General features: G+C 45.5%; 1 protein-coding gene across 3 annotated transcripts; it reads left to right on the plus strand.

The window, feature by feature from the left end:
• Nucleotides 1-25,643, plus strand: KLF15 (KLF transcription factor 15). 3 transcript variants are annotated; one of them, XM_083418322.1, is made up of 3 exons: nucleotides 1-351; nucleotides 11,934-13,022; nucleotides 22,490-25,643. In XM_083418322.1, exons 2-3 carry the CDS (start codon nucleotides 11,989-11,991, stop codon nucleotides 22,656-22,658), a joined length of 1,203 nt encoding a protein of 400 aa, XP_083274448.1. In that variant the 5' UTR covers nucleotides 1-351; nucleotides 11,934-11,988; the 3' UTR covers nucleotides 22,659-25,643. The 3 variants fall into 3 exon arrangements, with proteins under 3 accessions (XP_083274448.1, XP_083274449.1, XP_083274450.1); XM_083418323.1 differs by lacking the exon at nucleotides 1-351 and adding an exon at nucleotides 1,043-8,370; XM_083418324.1 differs by lacking the exon at nucleotides 1-351 and adding an exon at nucleotides 9,501-10,245.
• Nucleotides 25,644-25,906: the final 263 nt, after the last annotated feature.

Consider the following 25,906-nt stretch of genomic DNA (forward strand, 5'->3'; position numbering starts at 1 on the left):
CCTCCCTGGCAGTCATGTGATGGGGATATAGTACTACGCGAGGAGAGCGAAAGGACACATCGCCGGCCGGGTTGCTGGCCGCCCATCGGGACCCTGTTTGCCTGCGGGCGATTCTCAAGGACGCCGCTTGCCACCCAGCCCATCATCTCCTTGGAGGGGTTTAATCCATCCTTGTTTTATTTTTTGCTTCTCTCTCTCCTCCCCCACCCATCTCCCTTTTTTTTTTTTTTTTAAAGAATTAAATGTCAAGAAGAGCTGCTGCCTACTGGGATCTTTTTGCAGTTTAAATTGTGGGGGGTGTGCTGTCCCCCTCCTCACGCTCACCCTCGGGGGTTGACTGAATAAGTTCAGGTAAGAAGCAAATGACACGATTGTGACCCATAATAAGGGGTTGGGGGGTGCAGGATGCGGGACGGGGGAAAAGGAAAGGAGGGGGACGGGGCGGGGGGGGGGTAAACCTCAGTGGAAGAAAACGAAGAAGCAGCCAGTTTCTAGCCCAGGGACCCGGCAGCATGCTTGCTTTATTCTGCGCGTGCAGGAAACGCTAAGCGAGAAGGCGATCGGTCGGCGGAGGCTCTAGCCTGGCGGATCAATATAGAGGGCCGCCGGATCGAAGGATCGATTAGCTGGCTTGGCCGCCGGGGCGACTTGCGCGCAGAATTCGAAGAATGTGGACGGAAGGGAGGCGAGGCGAGTCCTCTTTGCGGCAGCAGATGGAGGCAGGACGGGGTGTGGGTGGGTGCCTGGGCGCGTGTGCGCGCTTTGAGATGTTTACAGTGATCTGGTGCGGGAGGGAGAGAGAGCAGAGACTCCTATTCCGGATCCTGGCCGTGAAGGGCGAGAGATCCTCGCCTGTGCGGATCCCGATCTCCGCTCCTGGCGCTGGAGAGAGGCGGCGCTCCCCACCATATGCGAAGGCTGCCTGGCTGAGGAGTTTCAGCAGCAAGGCAATATGCGGCCAGCGCTTTCCCTTTAATAAGAAATAAACGTGCAGGTACTTCCCCGCTTCCTCTCTTAGCTCACAGCGTGCATTTCGCTTGCCACGCTGGAAAAGATCCGGTTACTGATCCTTCCTCCTGTACTGTTAGGGATGCCCTCCTTTTCGCTACCCCCCCCCAAACCCCGCTTTGCCTTTAACTTGCACGCTTGGCTCCTTCCAGCAGGTGTTTTAAGTGACTCTGGTTTGTTTCAAAGCTTCACCTCTGGCTTTCTCTCTGGACCCCCCCCTCCCGCTCCCCCAGGGGGTGAAACGCAAAATGCATGGCTATGGGACAAATGGATGGGCGCTGCAGATGGCGGTGGCTTCGGAGTTTATGTTAACGTGGAGCGCCTAGACAGGACAAGACAGCTGTGGTTGCGGTGTTAAGTCGAGAACAGGGCAGAGATGACGAAACCAGCAGGAGGCTGTCTTTCTACGTGGAGCTCATTTGTGTCGTGCGGGATGGTAGGGCAGCAGCTTCCGAGCTGCAAAGAACCTTTCGTTGGGTGAAGGATTCTGTGCGATTCCAAAGCTTGCACAGCCTGACATCAATATTGGTATAACCGAATCAAGAAAAGAGGCCACATTTTCTCACTGGGAAGCAAAGCATGCAACCTGACAGCTGGAAGGGGCTCCATGTCCTGTAGTCAGTCCCAAATCCTGCCTTAGGAGTAGGCAAAGTTGGAGCACATACCTATTGAGTACCCCTCAAAAAGATACTGCACACCCTTCCTAGGAAGTCCAGGACTGTTTCCCATATGGAGCTTCTCCATGGGGAGTGCAGGGCATGGGTATGTGGGAAATGTATGTCATCATGTGAGAAAATCATGGGTTCATTTGGGCCACATGTCCATGGCGTGGCTTTCAAGCAGATGGCCAAAAAGACATGTTGGCTTTTATCACATGAATCGGAAATCTTCCCTTGTTTTGCCTCTGAGGCACATGTGGGTAACCCAGGGGCCACATGATGTGGCCCTGGAAGGCCTTCAGCACTACCTGATGTGCATGCCCCAGCTGCTCCCACTGCCAACCCCCTCCCCAAAAATGCCACAAATTGCTTGAGAGTGTGATGTGCAGGGAGGCACACGGGGATCATTGTAAAATCATAGAATTGTTGAGTAGGAAGGGAACCATGAGGGTCATCTAGCCCAACCCCCTGCAACGCAGGAATCTTTTGCCCGGCGTGGGGCTCAAACCCACAACCCTGAGATTCCGAGTCTCGTGCTCTTACCAGTGGAGCTGTCCAGTTTGAAACATGCATGCTCCTCATGTATAGCCCATGCTCCTCCCAGCCTGCCAAACAGCTGTTTGGGTGACTGGAGGAGAGCATGACTCTAATGGGGACGAAGGGTGCAATTCTGTTGCCGAACTGCCGTCAGAATTAGGAAATGTTTCCCCTTCACTTGCAACGTTCTGCCTCTTTCTAACAGCGAAGGGGGGGGGGCGACTCAGTGGCAGGGTATCTGTTTGCAACCCAGCTTCAATCCCTGGCATTTCAAGGTGGGAATGGGAAGACCCCCTCTCTGAAAACCCTGGAGAGCTGCTGCCAGTCTGTGTGGCCAATGCTGAGCTGAATGGGCTTGGAATAGAAGGCAGCTTCCTATGTTCTCAACTTGAGGGTGTGAGATATTTGACATACTGGAGAGAGAGAGAGAGAGAGAGAGAGAGAGAGAGAGAGAGGCAGAAGTTCTGCGGCACACAGCACGGTTCTGTTTACTGGTTTCCCTGAGCAACTTTTGAGTGGCTTTTGAGGATATAATGTTGGGGAAGCAACCTCCTGCAGCAGCAACAGGAGGAGGCAGCTGTGCGCTTTGCTCTGCTATGGCTGTTATGGTAATGTTGAAAGAAAGGAGAGAGAGAGAGAGAGAGAGAGAGAGAGATGGATGGTTGCAGGGTTACTGTCGGTCATTGCAAACTTCAGAGGCCAAAGGGAGGGAGAACTCCACCAGTCACAGTGTGTTCAGTCAGCCTCTTTAATACCCAGCCTTGTGAAGCTGAGGTTGGGTTAAACACACTCGGCTATTTAGAGGAAGCAAAAACAACCCCCCCCCCCCGCGACTCCTCGCACTAAAACCACAGCCTGGTTCTTGAAGGGATATGAAATGTATCCCTTCTCCCTTTCTGTGCCGCCCCCCCTCCCCCCCATGCTTAGTGCAATGAATCCCGGAGCTTTTATCCATTCACCTCTTGACAGATTAGCACAGACAGGCTTGGGACTCCATGTGTGTGTGACCAGCATGAATGTCAAAGCGGAATGTACACAATCTAGAGCCCGGATTAAAGTCTTTGGCCATTATTGCTGTAAACAAAGTCTTTCCTCCTCTGGAAAACAAAGGAGAATGGATGCGTTTTAAAGCCAGTTGGCTTTTGGAAAGAAAGGGGATTTCTTGCCCCCCCCCCATCCTCCTCTGCTCCTGCAGAAATTTTGACAAGGCTGTGAAAAAGAGGTGTGTGTGTGTGTGTGTGTAAACATAGCTAACCGGAGCATGTTTTGATCTCATATACTGGAGCACCTTCCTCTCCTTTATTATCAGGGGTCTTGACGTACTGCAAGGCTACCAGCCTATAGATAAGTTATGTATTCTTAATGTCCAATTGGGAATAGAGGGAATCAGGAGAAGGGAAGAGGTCCCAGAGAGAGAGAGAGAGAGTGCACTCAGCTGGTAGAGCATGAGACTCCTACGTTGGGCAAAAGATTCCTGCATTGCAGGGGGTTGGACTAGATGACCCTTGTGGTCCCTTCCAACTCTAAAATTCTATGATTCTTTGGTGGGCAGTAAGGTGAGATAAAGGTTCTGGGAGGGTTTTCCATGGAGATAAAGGAAATACTTTGAACCTTTTTGTGTGTGCAAGGAACTATTTCTTATACCCAGCTATCTCAGAGTAGATCCATTGGAATTAATGGACCTACGTTAGCCATATCCATTAATTCCAATGGGTCTACTCTAAGTAGGACCAACACTTCATACAACTCAATTTGCAGATGTGCTCCTGGTTTTGTTTGTTTTGGGTTGTGTTTTTTTTTAAAAAAATATTTCCGGCCATGAGATCTAGAAACTTGCCCTGTGTTGTAAAATGATATTTGGTGCTGGCCAGAATCGAGAAGCTGCCCTTGGCACTCTGTGCGGCTGCAACCGTGTGCAGTGAGAGCAGACCCTGAAGTTGTTGCTGTGCACTGCCCAATGTGCCTTTTCTCTTAAGCATTTAACTGGCACCACCAAGCAGTCATGTGCTATGCAGGCTGGAGGCTCCTTAATCAGGAAACCTTTCTTGCCGCATTTAACAGCAAGCGTATTTTTAAACCAGCCTGACGGCAGATGACAGTAAAGGATGACGACAACGCTGATGATGATTAGATGCTATATGCATCTCCTTCATCCCTTTATGCTGACCCAGTGCACACAGCAGAGCGTATGATGGGGCTGTAAACATACCTCTTTTGATGCCAGATTGTCAGCTAGGTTTAAAAACAACCCAATCTGTAGTCTGGGAAGTTCGATTTGGAACAACAACAACAACAAAAAGACTTTGGCTCAAAGCTCTGCTCAGCTGTGAAGTTCTCTGGGTGGTTTGAGGCATGTCCAGTCTCTTTTTTAAAGAAACAAAAGGTGCCGGTACTTACCATGACGTTGCTATAGTAACTGCCCCACTTTTAACATGGGGGGGGGGAGGTGCCGGTACTGCTCATCCTTGAGTACCCCCAGAACATGTCAATATTGCTCAGACAAACCTACCTTTCGGGGCACTGTGAGGATGGAATGGGATAACCTCATGTTTGCTGCCTTGAGCTGATGGGAATAAGGCCGGGATACAAATCAAGGAATTAAAACTGGCTCATCATTCGCAGTTGCTGCAACTCTTCTACCCTGTTGCATTTCTTCATTGCTGGTAGTCCAGTACTCCTCCATTCTGCACTTTGATCTGTAGGCTTTTTCTCAAGGTCGTAAAATCCTACAGAGCATTACAATAGCTGCTAATAAAATACATTATCAAAGGCAAGATTATTTCTAGAGGGTCTGTGTTTGGAAAGATTCCTAAGAGGTCCACTCTGTCCTTGTGTCATACATGAACACATGTGCCTATGCACACACGCTTGCCGCTGTGTGCCTGCTCCCCAAGGACTCTGTAGGATCTCAGCCATCCAGGTGCAACAGCGGAAGAGAGCTTTGGCTCTTACTGCCATGCAAGTGCAGCAGTTCAGGTGTCTCTAGAAGGAAACTGGTAGCTACTGAAGAATAGCACTCCAGGGTACATCGGTGTTTGGTGTGCACAGGACTATAACTGTTTCCTGCTGCTGCTGGTGATGCCATCTTTGGAAATTGAGCCTACTTTTGTTTGCCTGGTCCCACCTCCTCATTTGCATATTTCCATCCAAATGTTTGCATCTTGGTCATGCTGCAGATATCCCTCCAAAGAACCCTATTTTCCAGGGATGTCCCTCATTTAGAGAAGCTGTCCCAGTTCTGATCTGGTCCCAGAATGTCCCGCTTTTCCTTAGGGTGTCCTGAGAGACCTACATTGGCTCCCAGTACATTTCCAAGCACAATTCAAAGTGTTGGTGCTGACCTTTAAAGCCCTAAACGGTCTCGGTTCAGTATACCTGAAGGAGCGTCTCCACCCCCATTGTTCAGCCTGGATATCAAGGTCCAGCTGCAAGGGCCTTCTGGTGGTTCCCTCATTGTGAGAAGTGAGGTTACAGGGAACCAGGCAGAGGGCCTTCTCAGTAGTAGCACCTGCCCTGTGGAACGTCCTCCCATCAGATGTCAAGGAAATAAGCAACTATCTTACTTTTAAAAGACTTCTGAAGGCAGCGCTGTTTAGGGAAGTTTTTAATGTTTAATGCTTTATTGTGTTTTTAATATTTGGTTGGGAGCTGCCCAGAGTGGCTGGGGAATAAATAATAAATAATTATTATATTATTTTCATTGGAGAAACGTTGGAGGATATGGAGTTATCTGACCCCTGAGCTGTCTGAAGGCAATCCTGTATAGGGAAGTTTTTTTAATGCTTAATGTTTTATTATATTTTTATATATGTTTTATATATATACAGAGCATATGTTTTATATATATGTTTTATATATATACAGAGCATGTATGAGAAGGTAGAGAAAGAATTGCGACTGGGATGTGGTCTAAGGGCATAGATCACAGGTATCCTACAGGCCATGTAGAATGATAATAGGCCCTTTTGTGCATGCAGAGCTACACACATAGGTCGCCTCCATGTGAGGGAAAATCCTCATGTGAAAGGGCCCTGTGGATGTTCACCTGTGCACAGATATTAGGGCCCAGTTAGGACAGTGGAGGGAAGCAGAGCTAGCAATGCAGCACCCTTAGATCACAAGGTATGGAGGGAGTTAGGTCTACCCCCCTACAGTCAAGCAGAGGCTGGGACTTGAGTTCCCTTGGTGGAAACAGATCCAGCACTGGTCCACACTGGCTTCTTGACTTGGCACTTTCCCTATACAGAAGCAATGACATTTGCATGCAAAGTAATTCTGCTGTTTATTGGGATTCCTGGGACACAGCATTCCAATGACCTGATGCAAGGACTTGAAGGTGCATTGATGATGTCCCAATGGGACTTGTGCATTCCATCAGCAGGTATCCTTCTTTGTGCAATCGGTTGTAGTAGGGAGAACATAGGTTTAGGGGATTATGTTGCATCAAAGAGAGGAGATGTTGGCAACCTTAGAAAGTAGCTGTCAGCATATCCACAGCTGTTTAAAAGGCACCAAATCAGATTATACTGTTAGCAGCAACATCTCTCTGCTCCCCAGTCGTCCTCTAATGTTCCCTGGAGTGACAAGCAGCTCAAGTTTTGCATAGCTTTCTGCATTCTCCTCCGAATGCTTACTCTGAAATACAGCAGTGCACAGGCATGCAGTACATTTGCTGCCCTTTTAATATTTAGCTGGTGACCTAAACAGGCAACTGTTGTTCCCAAAACAAGGCAGCTCTGAAAGATCAGTAGCAAGAAAGCAATATTGTGAGGATATTGCGGAGGTTTGGAGTACTGTGGGAGAGTCGATGTGCTTCACCCCAGAGCTGACTGCATTTCAGTTGCAGAGAGGGAAAAAACCCTATAAAAATACATAATAAGAACAAGAACAAACCAAACCAAACCAAACCATAGCAAAACTTATTCATGGATAAACTGTTGAAAGTGGGCAGACCTCAGTAAATGAAAATACAGCGATGTATTTTCCCCATGACTCTAACATTACTATTACATACTTCTTTAAGAATCTCCAAAAGAGAAAAGGGGGAAAAAAAGAAGGATTTGGTCATTAGCAGGCAAGTGATGAATCCAGCATGTTCCTCCAATACCCAGAATTCCCTTTGGCTCCAGTGACAGCTCTGATAGGGCAAGGAAAGTGGTATAAGTTCTCACATCTGCCTACTGACCTCTGTGCCTTTAGGGTTTCACCCTTCTGCCTCCTGTTGGCATTTCTTCTTTCACTGGAGGAGAGAGCACTGATTTGCGCCATATGGATATGGGGATGTAAGATGAATAGCAGCTGGCCCTGTGCTAGAAAGCATTCTCGTCATCTGCCGACTCTCATGTCATTCCTCCTCCTCCCCCACCCCAGAACCTGATTCAAGGACCCTGCGTTCTGATGAAATCACGGAGATTAATATTGCCCTTATCACTGCTTGAAATGCTAGCTCCTGAGCTGACGAGGACAATTCGAAACAGCGTTGGCTGATGATTCTCCAGATGTGGTTGGCTTCCAAGTACTCTCAGTTCCTGCCAGCATGGCCAATGGTCGGGGATGCTGTGGGAGCTGTAGTCTAGCAACATATGGAGGGTCACAAATCAGCCATTCATGGTTTAAAATGTGCCCTGAAGGTGCAATCCTATACATATCTGTTCAGGACTAAGCCTTACAGCATTAGCTCCCAGGATTTGCAAACCTGATAGTTTCTACCTGTTTTTCTACCTATTTCCCTGTCCATTCCATTCAGCTTCGTTCCACTTCCTGTATGTTTGGCATGCACACTTTCCTTCTAAAATGCTCCTTTTTCCTGGCCCTCTGCATAGCAACCTGGATACAGTGCTGTTTTCTGCACTTTGGTCACAGTCCAGTACAGAGTTAGGTAAGATTTCAGTCCATTTGCATGAATGGGCATAAGCATGGAAGTCTAAAAGAGAGACGTGCAAACCAAATACCCTGGGACACATCGTAGGCCCTTGCCAGGAAATATTAGGGAGGCCACGTGTCCTACGGAGGACAGCCCTCTGTTGAAGGCGTCCGAGTCAAGTTTAAAGATAAAGAACCCATCAGAAGGAAGAGCAGGAAGAGCCTTGAAGTTGCCCGTCAACAGGGGACGCCTGGGCAGCAGGCTGGGCAGCCAAACAGGCCAGTTTCCCCACTGTAGTAAAAGGTACTGTATTTCTACTTAAATTATAGTACAATGGTTTATTACTTTGTATCTATGCATATGAATTGAATTCACACAGATTTTATGCAAATCAAATGCGTGCCCTCCTTTGGTGAGGCATAGACTGCCATTTGAGAGTCAAGGCGCCCCAGCATGCATTCCCTGCATTTTCGGAGACATATGTTTCCCATTTCCCCCCTCCCTCCTGCATGCCATCTGCAACACACCCCAGTGGAACTTGTGAACTGTGCATTTCTGCTCGGAAGCAAGTGCCCTTAGCTTCAGTGGGGGGCTCCCTCCCTGGTAAGGTTGTAGCTTTGGACTGTGACCAAACTGGGGCAGGATTCATTAATACATCTCTGCTTTGAAATGCTTCATCCCACCACGTGGCACTCGAATGCCTGCAGAGGAGCTAATGAAGATCATATTAAAATGCCTAGCACTGCATTTTGATGTCTTTCCCTCCCAACAAGCTTTGATTCAAAACGAGGAAAAGAACAAGCTGGCAGCTTGCTGGGCATCTCTGGGGAGGAGATTCTGTAAGGAGGATGCTATTACTCAGAAGACCTTCCTTACGCCAGAAAGCATGGCACTCAGAGCAGGGTGTCTTCCAAAGATCTGAACATACTGAACTGGTGTGTACACTCACTTGTGTGTGCTCGCAAAGTTCCCTTGGGACATCATAGATTAAGACAATCCCTTGTGTGAATTGTGCCCAGAAATCCTTGGTTGGTTAATCGCCTGCTTGCTGACTGATTTGATCAATTCATTGACGGCATATTACCAAAACTTCTTTCAGAGAATAAGGAGGATGATATTACTCAGAAGACCTTCCTTATGCCCATTATCAGGGTGATTCCCCGTCCCCCACAATATTAAAGGGAGTGTGAGATTATACTTTTATAAGGAAATGCCATCTTTTGTATTCCACCCCCCCCCCCCCAATTCCTATTACACCAATATACCACAGGCTGAATAAACACATGTATGCTCACCTTTCCTTACTGGTTAATCAGCTAAAGCTTTAGTTGATTAATCTATCAAACTGATTAAACCTGCAGTCCTGGGGTGCAAATCCCATTTGATTCAATGGAACTCACTTATCAGTAGACATGAACAGGGTTAAACTATAAACCTGGAGCAGTACAAAGGAGAAAACTCTGGAGGTTCAGATCTGATCTGCAGCATCCTTAGGTAATTAACCTGTGTAGGTGAAGAATCCCCTTTACTATTCATAGTGATTATTATGCAAAAAGAGGTGAAAATGCATTGTGGAATGGATAAATTACCATACACTGAGAGGCTCAAAGCTATCTCTTGTGAACTGAACCAACACAATGGATTAAAAAATAAATAAATCACCCTACATGCATTATTTAACCACTTATATGTGTGAATGATCATTGTTAATAAAATGTCCCTTTTTGGGGCATTACCTTTCCTTCTGATCTCACAGTATACCATTCTGCTGCAACCACATATGTATCTAGAATTCTGCATAGCATTTAATGACAGTCGCCCATGAAAGCTTATGTCATAATAACTTTGTTCGCCTTCCTCTTTTTTTGCACCGTGAAGCCTAACCTTTGATTGAACTTCCTCCCGTTCAGCACATGTGAACATTTCATAAGTGTAGTCATTTGACAAGAAGAGATGGCTGGCGTTTGTGTGTAAACTAGGAAAGTGTGCCGCTTGGGAAGCCAACAAATGCTTTTTTTGCTTCAGGACTCGCCATCCACGTCCCCAGCCTTGCATCAGTCAGGAAGCTGCTTTTCAAAGAATGTACTTTCGCTTGTTCAGGCTTCCTGTGGAATGTCAGGGGGCTGGTGCTGATGGAAGATGTGTGCAAAATCCATCTTTTGCCATCTCAGCTGTGCGGTGCGTGCTTTGGATTTTATTTCTTTGAGCGGAACGAGACAAAGATGGGGCGAGTTAAAAGATGCAGTAAAGGCACAGATTATACAGGGAATAGTAAGCATCTTTTGCCTACTCCTGGACAATATCAACAACAGTTTGTGGCAAAGCAGCTGCGGCAGCAAGAGCAATAGCAGACGAGCATGCTAGAAATGACTTTGCGAAAGGTGTGTTTGAGATCTCCTTTGTTTTCCATTGCCCCTTCTCACGCTCTCACGTTCACCCTCTTTCTTCCAAACCCAGGTTTTATAAGTTTATTGCATTTATATTGCCCCCTTTCCTCCAAGAGGTTCTCCCTCTTCTCATTTTATCCTCACAACAACCCTGTGAGGTAGAATATGTTTGAGAGGCAGTGACTGGCCCAAGACTACCCAGTGAGCTTCATGGCCAAGTGGGGTTTTGAACCCTGATCCTCCCAGGTCATAGTCCAACACTCTAACCACTACACCAGCACTGGCTCTTAAAGGATCTGCCACCACAATTCATATACCCTCCCCCAAGGCAAAGTAGGTTTGCCTTGACTGGAAGAGCAAATAATTGTCTGCCTGAGTCTGTATCTTTCCCCTTTCACAACCCAGAGCACAAGCTTTGGGTGAGAGTTTTGCTTGGGGCAGCTAGAGCAGGAAAGGCCTGTGCATGATTTCTCTCCCCCCCCCCACCCAGATGCTCTTCCATAGGAAATTCACTCCCAGGTCTTCCTGAGGCTAAGTGAGTTGATGGTGCTTGTCAGGAACATGGCACAATGAGGCTGGTCACAATGCTTTGAAATCCAAAGCCAGAATTGAGATGCTAATTCTGACCGGAGTCTTCCAAATTTAGAAGCTGTCACATGGTTCAGTTCATCCCAAGGCAGTGCTTCAAATGAAAGGCAGGAGAATATGCTGGAGAGAAGTTTTTACACTGGACTTGTGGGCATGCAGACCAGAGCTAAAATTTGCTAGTAATCTTTCTTTGAGGGGTGGGGAACGGCTCCCTCTTTGCCAAGGTATGGCGATTAAATAATCCGGCTTGGTTCAAGCCTGTATCAAGAGCAGCACAACAGATAATGGCAGTAGAAAATTTGAATCATTAACCCGGAGAGGAAAATCCTTACTGTCAAAGTCTAGCCAATATTTTTAGCTCCTGCCGCCCCAAGCTTTGCATTACGCTGATTAGCCTATATTTGTATATGTGAGAAAGTTAAAAATAAAGCCAGTGGAAAGCGGCAACCTAGTAATAAACACTCTGCTTGATATGGAGGTTTGGGAATGGTAAAAGTTTCAACAGTTCTCCTCCCTCGGCCTCGTTCCCGGCTCTCTCTACCCTTTAGCATTGGCTGCAAGATCCACGGCTAAGGAAAAGGACATTGAAGGACATCTTTCTCCTCCCCAGCAATCCTTTGGAAATAAGTAGGCTGTTGTAAATCTCCAGAACACATAGTTGTGAAATGGCATTTCAGAGAGAATTCTTTTGCAAGCATGTGGTGCAATCTTGGAAAAAGAGCGCTCAAGAAATCCTCTTGGGTGATAACAGGCAATATCAAAACATGTAGCAACATGAGCACGCAGCAAGGATTGTAGGCCAGGCTGGAGAACGCTTTGTAGTTTTAGTGCATTGAGATGAATGATTAAACCTGACTTCTGACTCTTGGTGTTTGTGTTTCTCATATCCAGGCTTTCGCTCTGTTGGTACATGCTGGTGGGAGACCTATAAAGAGATTATCCCGGGATGGTGGATCACTTGCTTCCTGCGGATGAGTCCTTCTCATCTGCAAGGCCTCTTCTCGGATACTTTGGGGACATGACAGCAATCGGCAGGTCATACCACATGCTGCCGTCCCCCTTGTCGGAAGATGACAGCGACTCTTCCAGTTTTTGCTCTTGTTCCAGTCCCGATTCCCAGGTCCTTAGCTCAAGCTGCGGGAGCTCGTCAAGTGCCGAGAGTCAGGACAGCATCTTGGACTACTTGTTGTCTCAGGCATCCTTGGGGAATGGCCATGCCTCTTGGTGGGACAAAAGGAGACTTCAGCCTATTGTGAAGGAGGAGCATTATAGGATGCCCGAATTCACAGTGGAGATGGAGGATTCGGGACCATTTCAGCCCACCCTGGAGGAAATCGAGGAGTTTCTGGAAGAGAACATGGAGACAGAGCTCAAGGAAGGACCCAAAAGCGAGACCAAAGACATGAGAGCTTGTGGCCAGATAACTGTGGCTTCCATGCAGCCCAAAGACCACATGGTACCCAGTAATAGTTTAAAAGATAGCAAAAGCGAACAGTCAAGCGGCACGATGGATGCATCAAACGGAGCCATGTCCCTCGATGGGGGGATCCCAGTCATGCTCCAAATCCAACCAGTGCAAGTTAAGCAAGCATCAAACGCAAGCCCTAGTTCACAGGGACCTGCGCAAGAGAACATTAAAATTGCACAGCTCCTGGTCAACATCCAAGGGCAAACGTTTGCACTTGTGCCACAGCTTGTTCCGTCATCCAACTTGAACTCCTCCTCCAAATTTGTCCGCATAGCCCCAGTTCCGATCGCTGCAAAACCAATCGGGCCTGGAGGTACGATCCAGGGGCAAACGGGGGTCATCATGGGTCAAAAGTTTCAAAAGAACCCTGCGGCAGAACTCATTAAAATGCACAAATGTACTTTCCCCGGATGTACCAAGATGTACACCAAAAGCAGCCACTTGAAAGCCCACCTGAGGAGGCACACGGGGGAGAAACCCTTTGCCTGTACGTGGCCCGGTTGCGGATGGAGGTCAGTATTGGGGTGTGGTGGCCGGCTGGGTCACATAATACTGCCATTGGTTCCATGTTATTTGCCAGCCGGTGATTTTGAACCAAATTAATTGAAGGATGTGCCTCCTTCTCTAGTACCTGGCGATCATTAGAATTTAAGCATAGCAACATCTATGAATCAAATGGCACAACCTCTTGGGCTTTAGTGGCAGAAAAGGTTTTGTTTTTCCACAAAAACAGTTGTCATCTCAGCTCATAAAAGAGAGATTGAACTTGTCAGAACAGGCATTGCGAGCTGTATACTCTGGGCTTGGTTGCGATGCATTTCCCGCAATCAGCACCAAAGGAAAGGATAGGTGCCAAGAAGAGTTCAGTGGTGAAGCACAGGATTTGAATACAAAAAAGTCCCAGGCTTAATCCTCTCCAGTTAAATGGTTGAGTGACAGGTGAGATGACAGTACTAGGCTAGATGGGCAAAGTATTTTGACAGCTTCATATGTTCCTATAATTGCAGTTAGTGACAAAAGAGGGAGGGGGGGGAATTATCAATTATATATCCATATTCACCATCTTTAAGTGAATGCATACAATCAGGCCCATGGAAATCTCTGCTTTATGAATGGCTTGACACTCCTTTTGACTGAATCAACACAAATTCCACAAGACTTTGCAAATCTGGTCTGCTAAATGTCTGTTGACCTGCATCTCATCCGTGTGCTGAGCATCTTTGTTGTGGCTTCCACCCCTGAACTTGTGAGGCGATGTCAAATGCCATCTTGCAGTGGGTGGTGCTTACTACATGTTGCAGTTGGGCATGGATACTTGAGGATGAAATAGGCATGCTTCTTTTCAGAATGGGGAAGGCTTAGTCAAAATGCCTCCAAACCCTCTGTTTTCCGCAGGCTGTAAGTAAGAGAGACTAGACAGAGGAATTGCTGTGTAATCGCTGTGGTTTCCCTATGGCGTAGGATCCAATGTTGGTCATGCCTGGAGGCATGAGATTCTCAGTTGGACATTTGGCTTGACTCAGTATTTATGTTATTCAATTTCCATATTTGTGACCCTTCCCTAGGTTGATTGCCCTGTGCCTGCAAGGAGCGACTCATAACATTTCTCACCCGTGGTTTTTAGGGAAATAGTTAATTATTAACTACGCAGTTGGCCTCCCGTCCTGATGGCTTCCTGTCATGGCATTTAGAATATTTGCTCTCCCTAACAGTGAACCCTAATGCAAATATTTTTGTGGAAAATTTTGTTTCTGTGAGCGGGGAATGTGAGGAAATTATGACAAATGTTCAGATTTTTTTGAAATGCTGGTGAAGGAAAATGATTTTGGTATTCTGTAGCCAATGGACTTGAAATCCCAGCAAGCCTGTCTGAGGACTCTCAGTGACTCTTCTGTCCTCTTTGCTCTTCCATCCTTTCTTCTGAGGATGTACTTTATGAAAGCCACAAATGTACGTCATTTTCCTAACTTCAAGGGAAGTGAGCATGGATCGCATGAGCAGAAGATGTCAAGAGGGCAGTGGGTGAAACTGTCACAAGTCGTAGAGAAGAGCCTGAAATCACCAATTTTTAAAATTTATTTTTTAGTATGCTTTAGGACAGGGTTTCTCAAACTTGGGTCTCCAGCTGTTTTCAGACTACAACTCCCATCACCCCTAGTTAGCAGGATAAGTAGTCAGGCATGATGGGAATTGTAGTCCAAAAACTGCTGGAGACCCAAGTTTGGGAAACTCTGCTTTAGGGCATAGGTGGGGGACCTTTGGTCTCCAAATGTTGTTGTACTGCAGCTCCCATAAGCCTTGAGCTGGGGCTGATGGGAGTTGTAGCTCAGCAACACCCAGAGAGCCCAAAGTTCCACACCCCTACTTTACAGCAAGAGTGGGGAACCCTTTTCAGCTTGAGGGCCACATTCCCTTCTTGGCCACTGTTCAGAGACCACATGCAAGTGTTGAGTGAGTCTGGAAGCAAATTGGGTGGAGCAACAAATGCAAATGTTACCTTTGTGCAGTAGGTGAGTTTCTACACCCGCTTACACAGCACAATCTATGCTCCGTCCAGACAAGCAAGGGGCATTGACAGAATTCTAGGATACTTTCCAGCCATGTAGAAGCACTCATGAGAAGATAGGCCAGTGATGGCTTGTGGCTAAGGCAGGACATGTGGCCTGAGGGCTAGAGAGAGAAGCCCGGAGTGCCCAACCCTTAAACAGAGTAAGAACTAATATCTAAGATACCTTCTTTATGAGGTTTGGCTTTGTGGAATGTCACAAAGTTCAGAAAATGGCAGCTGTACATTTATCACAGGAGAGAGGGCAGTGGATATGGCCCAGGCGATATGTTGCATTGCTGTGATGGGGAATGTGCTTGCATTGATGACTGCCTGCATCCTTGTGAGTAACAGCTGACTAGCATGAGTGATGTACACCAGCCATGGATGATTGTCCACCAGAGGTTTGATAGACCTCTCACGTTTTTGCTGCCTCTGCAAAAAGCAGGGGAAGGGACAGCATGCACCTTGCTGGCCACAATGCACAGCTGTGATCTGCTTTGGTGCATTGTGAGTTGTGTAGGCCTGGTACTGTGGCATCCAGGGTCTAAGTGCTGTGGAGAACAGTGGCGTAGCGTGGGTTGTCAGCACCCGGGGCAAGGCAAGTAATTTGCGCCCCCTCCAGGTAGGGGCAGAGAGCTGCGAGTGCGAGCGCGCCCACCCCAGATGTTGCGCCCAGTGCGGTCGGCCCCCCCCCCGCACCCCCACGCTACGCCACTGCATCACCAGAGGTCTTCCCCTTTCTTTACTCGAGAAACTACACATCCTGCAGATCCTTACGCCCTTTAATCTTTTTGGGTGGGAGCTATTATTTTGAGCCAGTGCCTATGTTAACTGCATCAGCTGATATTGACAGCTCTAGCTCATGGTCAGTATGAGGAGGAGACTTATGGAAGACAGCAGATCAACAGATCAGTGGCAGATTGCAGGCAGGCAAGATTATTCAAGGAGATGGCAGAGTACGGCCGCTGCAGGGTGTGGATTGTGTGTAAAGGGCAGGACTTGGGTGGAGCATAGCTTTCAGAGAGTCCTGAGGGCCAGAGAGGGCCCTGGGTTTCCCACCCCACATTTGCAATGGGCATTTGTTATTAAAAGGAAGGAAGAGGCGGCCGCCCATTTTCTAAGGAGTTTGTTTCTTCCAGTATACCTCTCTAGGATTAGTCCAGAATTTCAGTGCATACTTATGTGGTGTTTTTGGCCATCAAAGTGAGATTGGCAAGTGGCTGGAGGTAACTTAGCCCAAAATTGCACAGCTTTCCTTTTATCAGCAGAGAATGTTTACTTTCCAGAAGTTCAGAGAGAGCTGGGACCTCACATGACTTGTGTGTGCCGAGTACACCTGGAGCTTCTGTTCTTTTCCATTTTTCTTTATCGCCCTGTATTGAACACACAGGCCCAAGAGATACACTTCTGGTATTTTTCCTTTAGTTGTTTTCTTTTCCTCTTTGTGTAGGACTCCTTTTTCCAAACAGATGCATTTCAGGTGTCTGTTTGCATCAAGAGCAATTAAAGAAAATTGCCCTGGTCTGTGTAAATGGAAACACAATGCTTAGAATCAAAGAACTGTAGAGTTGGAAGGGACCTGAAGGGCCTAAGGCATCCATGACAGATGGCCATCTAACCTCTGCTTAAAAACCTCCAAAAAAGGAGAGACCACAACCTCCTGAGGGAGTCCGTTCCGCTGTCAAACAGCTCCTACTGTCAGAAGGTTTTTTCTGAAGTTTGGTCGGAATCTCCTTTCTTATAACTTAGCTATGGACAGCACTAAAGCAGCTCCTTCTTTTAGATGAGACAGTGAGGTTAAAAACAAAATGTCATGTTGCTGAATAGCTTCCCTCAAAAGAGAACCTGGGTATTCAAAATGCACCAGGAAATCTGATGTGCCTATATTCTAATACATCTACTACAGATTGGCTTCTCCGTTTCTCCATTCTTCTGTTGCGGGGGTAGTCAGTGTTGTGCCTTGCAGATATTATTGGACACCATTTCCCATCAGCCCCAGTCAGTCTGGCCAGTGCTCAGGGAAGTTGGGAGCTGGAGTGTTACAATGCCAGGGAGCCACCATGTTGGCTACCCCATGCCCCCTTCTGTCTGTTGTATGATGGCTGCAGCAACAGCAATGACTTTGCTTCACAGGCTGTTATCTAACCACAGTTGCTCATCTTACAGTAGTGCATTACTACCGTAGTAGAACATCAAAACACATTTAAAGTAGGCAAGGCAGAATCAAATGGATCTTTCTCTGCTCCTGCTCCATGGGGAAGGACTAAACCTCAGTAGCATCAAGTAGATGCTGAAGGAGCCAGGTTTAGTGCCTGGCATCTCCAGTAAAGACCCATCAGGTGATGGGAAAGGTCTGTGTCTTGGAAACCCAGAGAGAGAGAGAGAGAGAGAGAGAGAGAGAGAGAGAGAGACTGCTAGCCAGACAACGCCAAACTGGTAGGATAAATATATGGTCTGACCTGATGCAAGGCAATTGAAAGGTCTTGCCTGAAACCCTGGATATCTTCTGCCAGTCAAGAGTAGATAATACTGAGCTAGGCAAAACATTGGTCTGACTCAAAATAAGGCAGCTTCCTATATTTAGAGCCAGACCAGTTTTGCTTCACCAGGGTGGTAGCCTCCCTTGCCTTCAGACCATACCCTGGGACCATTTATCCTCTTTGTTACTGTTGTACCATTATGAGAGCCTACAAAATAAATAACTTGTTGTGTAAAGCAATCAAACAAGCCCTACAGGCAAATGACAAATATCTCCCATTGGAACGGACGCTTTCCCACGATTGCACTTCATCTCCTCTATGAATGCAGTTGAAGGTGTCTGTTTGCTTATTTATTTTTTTAAACAAAATGTATATACCACATGATTGTAAGAAAATAAATCATTCAAATTATCATTAAAAACAATTTAAAACCAGCATTAAAAAATATTATATTAATGCAGCATGTGGTTAGCAAGAGTTGAGTGTTACCAGAACTTGGGATGAAGCAATCGGCAAACACAAAATGTAAGTGAGCTGTGGACTTATAATTTGGAAAGCCATCAATATACTTATAATGGCTGGACCACCATAATTAACTCAGAAATGCATTTTTCATTCAGAAATCCAATTTGGAATCTGCTATGGTTCACATAGTTGAACTCAGATTTCATGCTGAATGCAGATATCCAATTCCTGGGTTGGTATTTGACCTATGAAATCGATATTTAACCCCCCATCTTTGATATTTTAGGATGTGTGATACCTGAAATTCTATATATCAGTCCTTGGAACTTGAAACATACCAGCTTTTCCTTCAGAATACCATTCCTTTGTGTGTATATAAATCTGATAACTAAATAAAAATAAAATAATGTTTGTCAATCAAGGTGCTATAATTCAAGGGTGGAGAATGATAATAGTTTTAACTGAGAAGCATTTGAACCTGGGTCCTCAGATGCTGTCGAACTACAAGTCCCATCACCCTTGACCATTGGCTAACCTGACTAGGGATGCTGGGAGGTGTAGTCTAACAAATGCCTGGGGATTCAAGGTTGAAGAATACTGATGTAGGGCATATGGAGACACAGCGATGCCTATTGGCTACTTCTTGTACCTTTTCTTTTATGCAAGGCATTCAGCACAGCTGCACTAGAAAGCAGACACAGTCCATTAGCTGCAGTCTGCACACTTCTATTTTTTTTAAAATAATTTTTATTAATCAGCCAATCAAATCAAATTAAATCACATCACATAAATTCCGAATTACAAAGCCGAATTTTAAATTTTGTTGGGGGGACCCATATTTCAAGATCCGAAGGGGGATTCTGATCATCTTCTTGCTACTGCGTTAATGTCCAAATCAGTCCAAATCAGTCCAAACAGAGTTCATAATTCTATCCAGTCTTATCTTGCTGTTTCCACATCACATCTTGTTCATATATTTTCTCTTTTTTCTTTATGATGTCTTCTGATAGTCTCCTTAAGCCGATAAACACCAATAATAATCCTGTGTGAATTTTTCTGTTCTTCCAGTCCTCAAATCGAGATGGTTTCCATATATCATCGCCTTCATAGATAACATCGCTCTTTCCATCATTAATTACAGAACTGTCGCTCTTAAGTCCCTCTGAGGAGTTTCACCCACAATATAAAAACAGCTCTATTTCTCTATTTCTCCTCCCAGACTCAAGACCTCCGACAGAACTTCCCAATATGGTGACAGCATTTTTAACTGCGTCATTCCAAAGCCCTGATACATTCCACGCTCTTCTTAAAACATGCTGGTTTAAGAACATGCTGTGGTTCGAAAGTTTATCTCCACACAGGGATTCAAACCGCCAACCTTCTGAGTGGCAAGTCCTAGGCTCTGTGGTTTACACCACAGCGCCACCCGCGTCCCTGTCTCTTGATGTGCCTTACCGTAATAATAATAATAAAAAGGTGTGGGGGTATCTGTCAAGTAAAGAAGTTATATGTGGTATGAAGCACATTTCCACATGTGAATAATGTGGCACACTCCTTCCTCCTACAGTTCCAGAGTCAAGGTGCATAGTATCCGAGGCACTTGAGACAGAAAATCCACAAGTACCTCTCCTTGGGAGTAAAGGCACAACTTCCAATTAAATAACTAACAAATTGCTGCCCTTCCGTGACACCCACAAACCAACCTGAGGCAGCCGCTTCACTCTGCCAGCAACCCTCCCTTGAAGCACGCTTAAATTCCACTCAAGCCCTTTTTACCCAGATTTTCTGAGCAATTAACATATGGGAAGAGATCTCCCCCATTCTCACTTTCGGGGCTCAGCTAATTGCTGTGAAACCCAGGCAGCTTGCTACCATGATTCCAGGATATATCACATGTCCTGCTTGTTTGACCCGAGAACCACCTGTGATTGAATCAAACTCTTTAAGGATATGTTACATCATTCCATGGGCACCATGACACAAAGGCCAGCCAAAACGAGCAAACAAAAGTTGGTAAGGCTAGTGCGTGGCGACCGCAAGGGATTCTACGTGCTTCAGATGTTCACCTTTCGAGTCTTTTCTTTTGTATAAACACGCAGGGATCAGGGAGTGTATTTCTGCTGGTATAGTAAGCTGATCTTTCCCAGCAAGCTGGGCAACAGCATAGCAACATAGTTACCTGATCAACTGCAGGGTTTAGGCATGAGGTAAAGAATATTCTTATCCTATTAACTCACGCTGCTTTCCATGGCTCAGATAGCACATATCTTTGAGGTGCTCATGCATCTGCCCCTGATTTTGCTAATAATAAAAACTCACCCCAATGGACTCAGCATTTGTGTGTGTGTGTATGCAGAAATAAGCATCGCACAATGATGGCACAGGAATTTGGCACACCTGCATTTCTCTTGAGAATTATTATTTTTTGCTTAAAAACAAAACAAAATGCATTCACCTAAACATAGCAATCTTTTCAGGCAAACACATTTTACAGATTTCCTTTCTCTTCCAATTTGCATTTAGTAAATGACTGCGGCTTCATTCATTTACTACAAGCAAACAGCTGACAGCACTTCTTAAGAATTCTTTTCAGGGCCAACCTTTGCTAATGTTCTAGCTGACACCCACTTCATAGCACCATCTTTCGAAAGGGGCAGTAGTCTCAGTTGTGCATCCTGAACACGTGGGGTTTTCAGAGGAGTTTCAGCATTATGCGGAGCTAGAAATCAGCATTGTCCTGCCTTGCAACTCTATGAATTCATCTCAGTATTGACAGTACAGTGGTACCTCGGGTTACAGATGCTCCAGGTTACAGACGCTTCAGGCTACAGACTCTGCTAACCCAGAAATAGTACCTCAGGTTAAGAACTTTGCTTCAGGATGAGAACAGAAATCGTGCAACGGCAGTGCAGCGGCAGCAGGAGGCCCCATTAGCTAAAGTGGTTCTTCAGGTTAAGAACAGTTTCAGGTTAAGAACGGACCTCTGGAATGAATTAAATTCTTAACCCAAGGTACCACTGTATTTAGGGTTTTTCTTTTCCCCTTTCCTGATGTTAGGCAGGAGCTGCCTAAGATATAAGCTCAGAGAGTTATATTGCTAGCTGAGGGTCTCTCTCTCTCCTCTCTCCACAATCTGACTGAGCCTTGTTGTGTTCAAAATGGTGTTGTTCTGTGCCTTCCGATATGAGAGGAACATTTGTATGAGACAGTGTCACACTCTTCCTCCTTTGAAATCAGTGCCAGTGGATATGAAATGACTACTTTTAACTATGCTTGGTGGCCGACATCTGCCTCTGTGCTGCTAGCGGTTCATGGATAATGACTTTGTCCCAATGTATTGGAGAATTTCCCACATGTTGCCACCATTTGGGGGACAGGTCTGCTAGAGCATGTGGGGAATAGCTTGATGTCGAATGTGAGTCACTGCATTGATTGATTGATTGATTGATTGATTGATTGATTCATTCATTCTTCTCCGTTGAATTTGCTTGACAAAGGTGTTTGGCATACGAGACCTTTCTTCTTCAGCAGGCAATTGAAGGGGAACTTTTCAGTTTTTACGAGTAATTTTAATCAATCCTATCCATTGCATGCTTTTTAATTTTTATGTACACCACTTAGAAACATTGGTAATTAACTGGTCTACACATAGCTTAAACAAATGACTCAGTAAGAGATGCTTGACAGTGGAACAGACTACCTCAGAAGGCTGTGGACTCTCCTTCACTGGAAGTTTTTAAACAGAGGTTGGATGGCCATCTGTCAGGGATTCGTTAGCTGTGATCCCTGTCAATCAGCTGACTGTCAGGGCTTGCAAAGCACCATGCACTGTGGTGTGCATACCCTGATGGTCACTGGGGTTTCTGTACACAGTGCAATGGAAAAACTGATCACAGAGTGTAATTGTGATGCCAGGTGACTGACAAGTGGGTAGCCCTGGCCCATAGGGGAATGGTTTATGGGCAAACGATACTGTAGGGTGGATTGAGTCTGCTCAGTGCCTTGAGGGGAGACTGCCCAGGAAATCCATGTATGTCATGTTGAGTTCCGTGTTGGGAGAAAGGCAGCATATCTACTAAAATAAATAAAATTATAGGGATTACAGGATAGAAAGTACCTTGGTTAAGCTTTTGTGGAAGAACTATACCATATGAACAAAGATTTCAAAAGGGGATTTACAGCTGCCATCTGTGAGAAATTCTCCATTTTGTTCTGTTGAAACTGGATGAAATCCAGGAGATCTTGTCATAATAAGAGAATAACCTGAGGTATTTGGAGAAATGGTTGGAATTGTTGCACAACAGCAGCCAGCTCTGCTATTCATGTATATGTTTGTTTTACATGCAATTTTGTTCTGTCTGCTTATAAATCACTTCTTGTCTTCTTTTCATTGTGTGACTTCGTCCTTTGGTTTTTCATGCATTGATGACAACCAAAGACAACAACCTACTGATAACCCTTCCTCTCCCCCCTTACTGACTTTCAGGTTTTCACGATCAGATGAACTATCCCGGCACAGGCGCTCGCATTCTGGAGTGAAGCCATACCAGTGCCCCGTGTGTGAGAAGAAGTTTGCTCGGAGCGACCATTTGTCCAAGCACGTCAAAGTCCACCGGTTTCCTAGAAGCAGCCGCTCGATGCGCTCAGTGAACTGAGGGGGGGGGGGTCTCACTTTCTCCTTTCCACCCCTTCACCCATGAACAGGAACTGACAGAACTTTGTTCGGTATCCTCCTCACGATAATTTATTTGTCTCCCTGTAACAGCTGATGCCATGACTTCACACACATCTATTTTTTTAAAAAGAAAAAGAAGAAAAAACCCCCCCACCCACCACCTTTACCTTATTTCTTTTCCTTTCCTTTGCTGATGCTTCTTCCTTTTGAAATTACAGTGTTTTATTTTTAGCTGTTTTCTCCTGCACCATGATAATTTATGGGCTACTTGCTGCTAGTTAATTATAGTTCTGGCATTCCTGAAGGCTTTGCTCATGTACAGGGCTATTCGTTGTGAGGGGTAATTTTTTTTTTTTTTAAGCATTCTTATTAAGTTGGCCTATTTGTCCAGTTTGGAAACAGCAAATTCCTTTCGAAATTAAAACAATACCTTTTTGGCAAGGTTGGGGTGGGGTGGTAGGCTTATATATTTTGTTGAGGTGATGGTGTTCCTTATCTAGGAGTTTGTAGAGGCCTGGTAGTCCTGTCAGGGCAGAGGCCTTTGATGGCTAAGGCCCACTCAGCAGTAGAAGCATGGAGAATAAGGCCATCAATGACTATTAGCCATGGCGGCCATGTTCCATCTCCACTGTTGGAGCTAAAACATGCCTCCAAATACCAAGTTTTGGAACTTCCAGGCTGGGAGAGTGCTTTTGCACTCCGGTCCTCCTTGAGGGTTTCCCATAGGCATCTGGTTGGCCACTGTGAGAACAGGATGCTGGACTAGATGGGCCTTGGGCCTGATCCCACAGGGCTCCTCTTATGAGCAGGAAGGCCCCCAAATGCAGCACACATTTTGAAGTCATACACAGCCACCTATAGAGGGATGCCTCATGCGACTGTTAGGTCCAGAGTCTAAAATGATCTAGCTGCCCCACTGTAGAGGTTATCAAATGAGGAAGGGCAAAAGGAGCATATTGGGTGTATGATGTGTGTATTTGTGTTTCTGTGTGGGAAATTGCAAGCCAGCTGGTATTTTGCTGCTCTTGAGCAGAGCTGCACAATATCCTGTCAGCTGCCAGAATTGTGGCCTGAAAAACCCATAAGGTTCAGATCCTTCCTAGTTCTGCTGGAGTCTTGTCAGGGCCTGTTCTCATAAGCCACTAAATTAATCCTCCCTGGTTCCTTTCCAGGCTGACAAGAGTCTTCCATGTTATCTCCTATTCCACCAGTGTGTATTGGTTCCACCCCTTGCCCCTCCTGAGGTCAGTATTTTTGAAATCAAAAAGCTGGCAACCAAAGGAGGAAGAAACAAAAGGATAAAATGTGGAATGTATGTCCTTTGCCCAATCATCCAGATTACTAAAACACACCAGTCTCATTCAGTTCATGGATGATAAATATACATAGGGTGAGGTGCATCTCAGCGACAGACTCTGCCCCCCTCAAGTCTTTGGGAGCAGTTCTTGACTGCTGCTTCATAGGTCTCAAAGTCACAGTCCAGCCATAATCCAAAGTAAGCTGACAGTACAATAGCTTATCAGTGTGTTTGTGTGTGAGTGTGGCTGGTGTTAAGGTAGAGTGTTGAATGTTGGTTTCCTATGGAGCCCAAAATATAGCCAGGCCAATGTGCTCTATAAAAGATTTTTCATTGGAGAGGAGTGATGCTCACAGAGCTGTACAAATGATGCTTGCTCTTTGGCAAAGATTCATAGTCCGGTGATCATGATGTGGGAGGACTAGATGTAAGAGTGATACCTTGTTTATGCCGCTTCTTGGGCCACTGCGTTTTCACCATGCAATACAGCCTGCACCACGTACCATTCCTGCAGGAGCCTAAGGTACCTCCTGCCAAAAGTTACAACCTCCTCCTCACGTGGCTTTTGATGGGCACAGAAGTAACTGGGATGGCTCTTTGCATCTTCCCAGATGGATGTGTGAAGAAATGCTGGACTCACCCCCCCCCCCCTGTTTACAGCATGGAATGAAATCCTTACCCCCCCCCCAGTCACTGTGGAGGGAGGACTTAAAAGACTTATTGAATGTTTTGCGAAAGCACTTTTTTTGAGCCGTAGGAGGCAAGCACCCCCCAAATGTGGAGTATCCTCATGGGCTGCTATTCGGAGAGCAATGCAACTGGGGCATCGTGCATTTTAGCCAGCTGTCTCAAGGGCTAAACAACAACAACAAAAAAGGGAATACGTACATACATATATATATCAATATATATATATACTTATAATGCAATGCTGGCAGCAAAATTATTGTGTTAGGAAAGATTTCCCCCTGCACCCCCTCTTTTTCCTTTATTTATGTACTCAGCTGATCATAGGAAGCTTTCTAGCAAAATAGAATCTGGTAATTAGAGAATATTTGTTTAAAGCAAAATACAGTTGAGCGTGTTGCATCTCTTCTCTGATCATAGACGGTGCCTGTGTCCGTCAGCACAACTGAGTAAACGTTAGCCGTGACTCAACCCCTCTGAAAGCAATGGGACGGGATTAGTAGCTCCTACCTGAAGATCCATTGGTTTCAATGGGACTTGGTTGCAATTAACTTCTGTAGGATTAAGCCTGTCTGTCTTGTCAACTTTTTTGTTAGCCAAATGGGAAATAAAACACTGCAATTCTAGCGTTCGTACCAGGTCAAAATGCAGACCACGTCGCCATGTTTGAGCAAGAGCTCCACTCACTACCTTCATCTAGGAATGCATTCCTTTTGTCGTCTAAGAAACAAGTATAAACAAATCTTTCTTCTATTGACTGGTTTTTATCTCACATCCTATGAATGTATGTAAATAAAACTGTACATATTGCATATCTATATAAAATATCTTTTAATAACGTATGAGAAAATTGTGTAAATTTGAAACAAAAGAATATCTTTAAAGCCAGTGTACATAAGTTACAATCCTGTATATTTTTTTCTTTTGTTCTTCATAAAATATATTTACTTTGACAATAAAAAGAAAATTGAAATTTTACAAGTGATGTGATGCGCTTTTCTTGGTTTTCACAATCATATTCTTCAGGAGTCCATGGAGCCCCTTGGCAGTGTGGATGGGAAAGAATAGTAACATAGGAAGCTGCCTTATACTGAGTCGAGCTGCTAGGAAACTTAAATGATGCAAAATCCAGAGAGAAAAGAAATCTTGATTATACTTTACTGAGAAAATTGAACAATAACAGAGAGGTTTTGCCTTTCTTACTTCAGGCCTTGTGCATAGCAGGGAGACATACAACCAAACAT

This window comes from Podarcis tiliguerta (assembly GCF_965153285.1).
Source record: "Podarcis tiliguerta genome assembly, chromosome: 2".
In the NCBI taxonomy this organism is placed as follows: domain Eukaryota; kingdom Metazoa; phylum Chordata; class Lepidosauria; order Squamata; family Lacertidae; genus Podarcis; species Podarcis tiliguerta.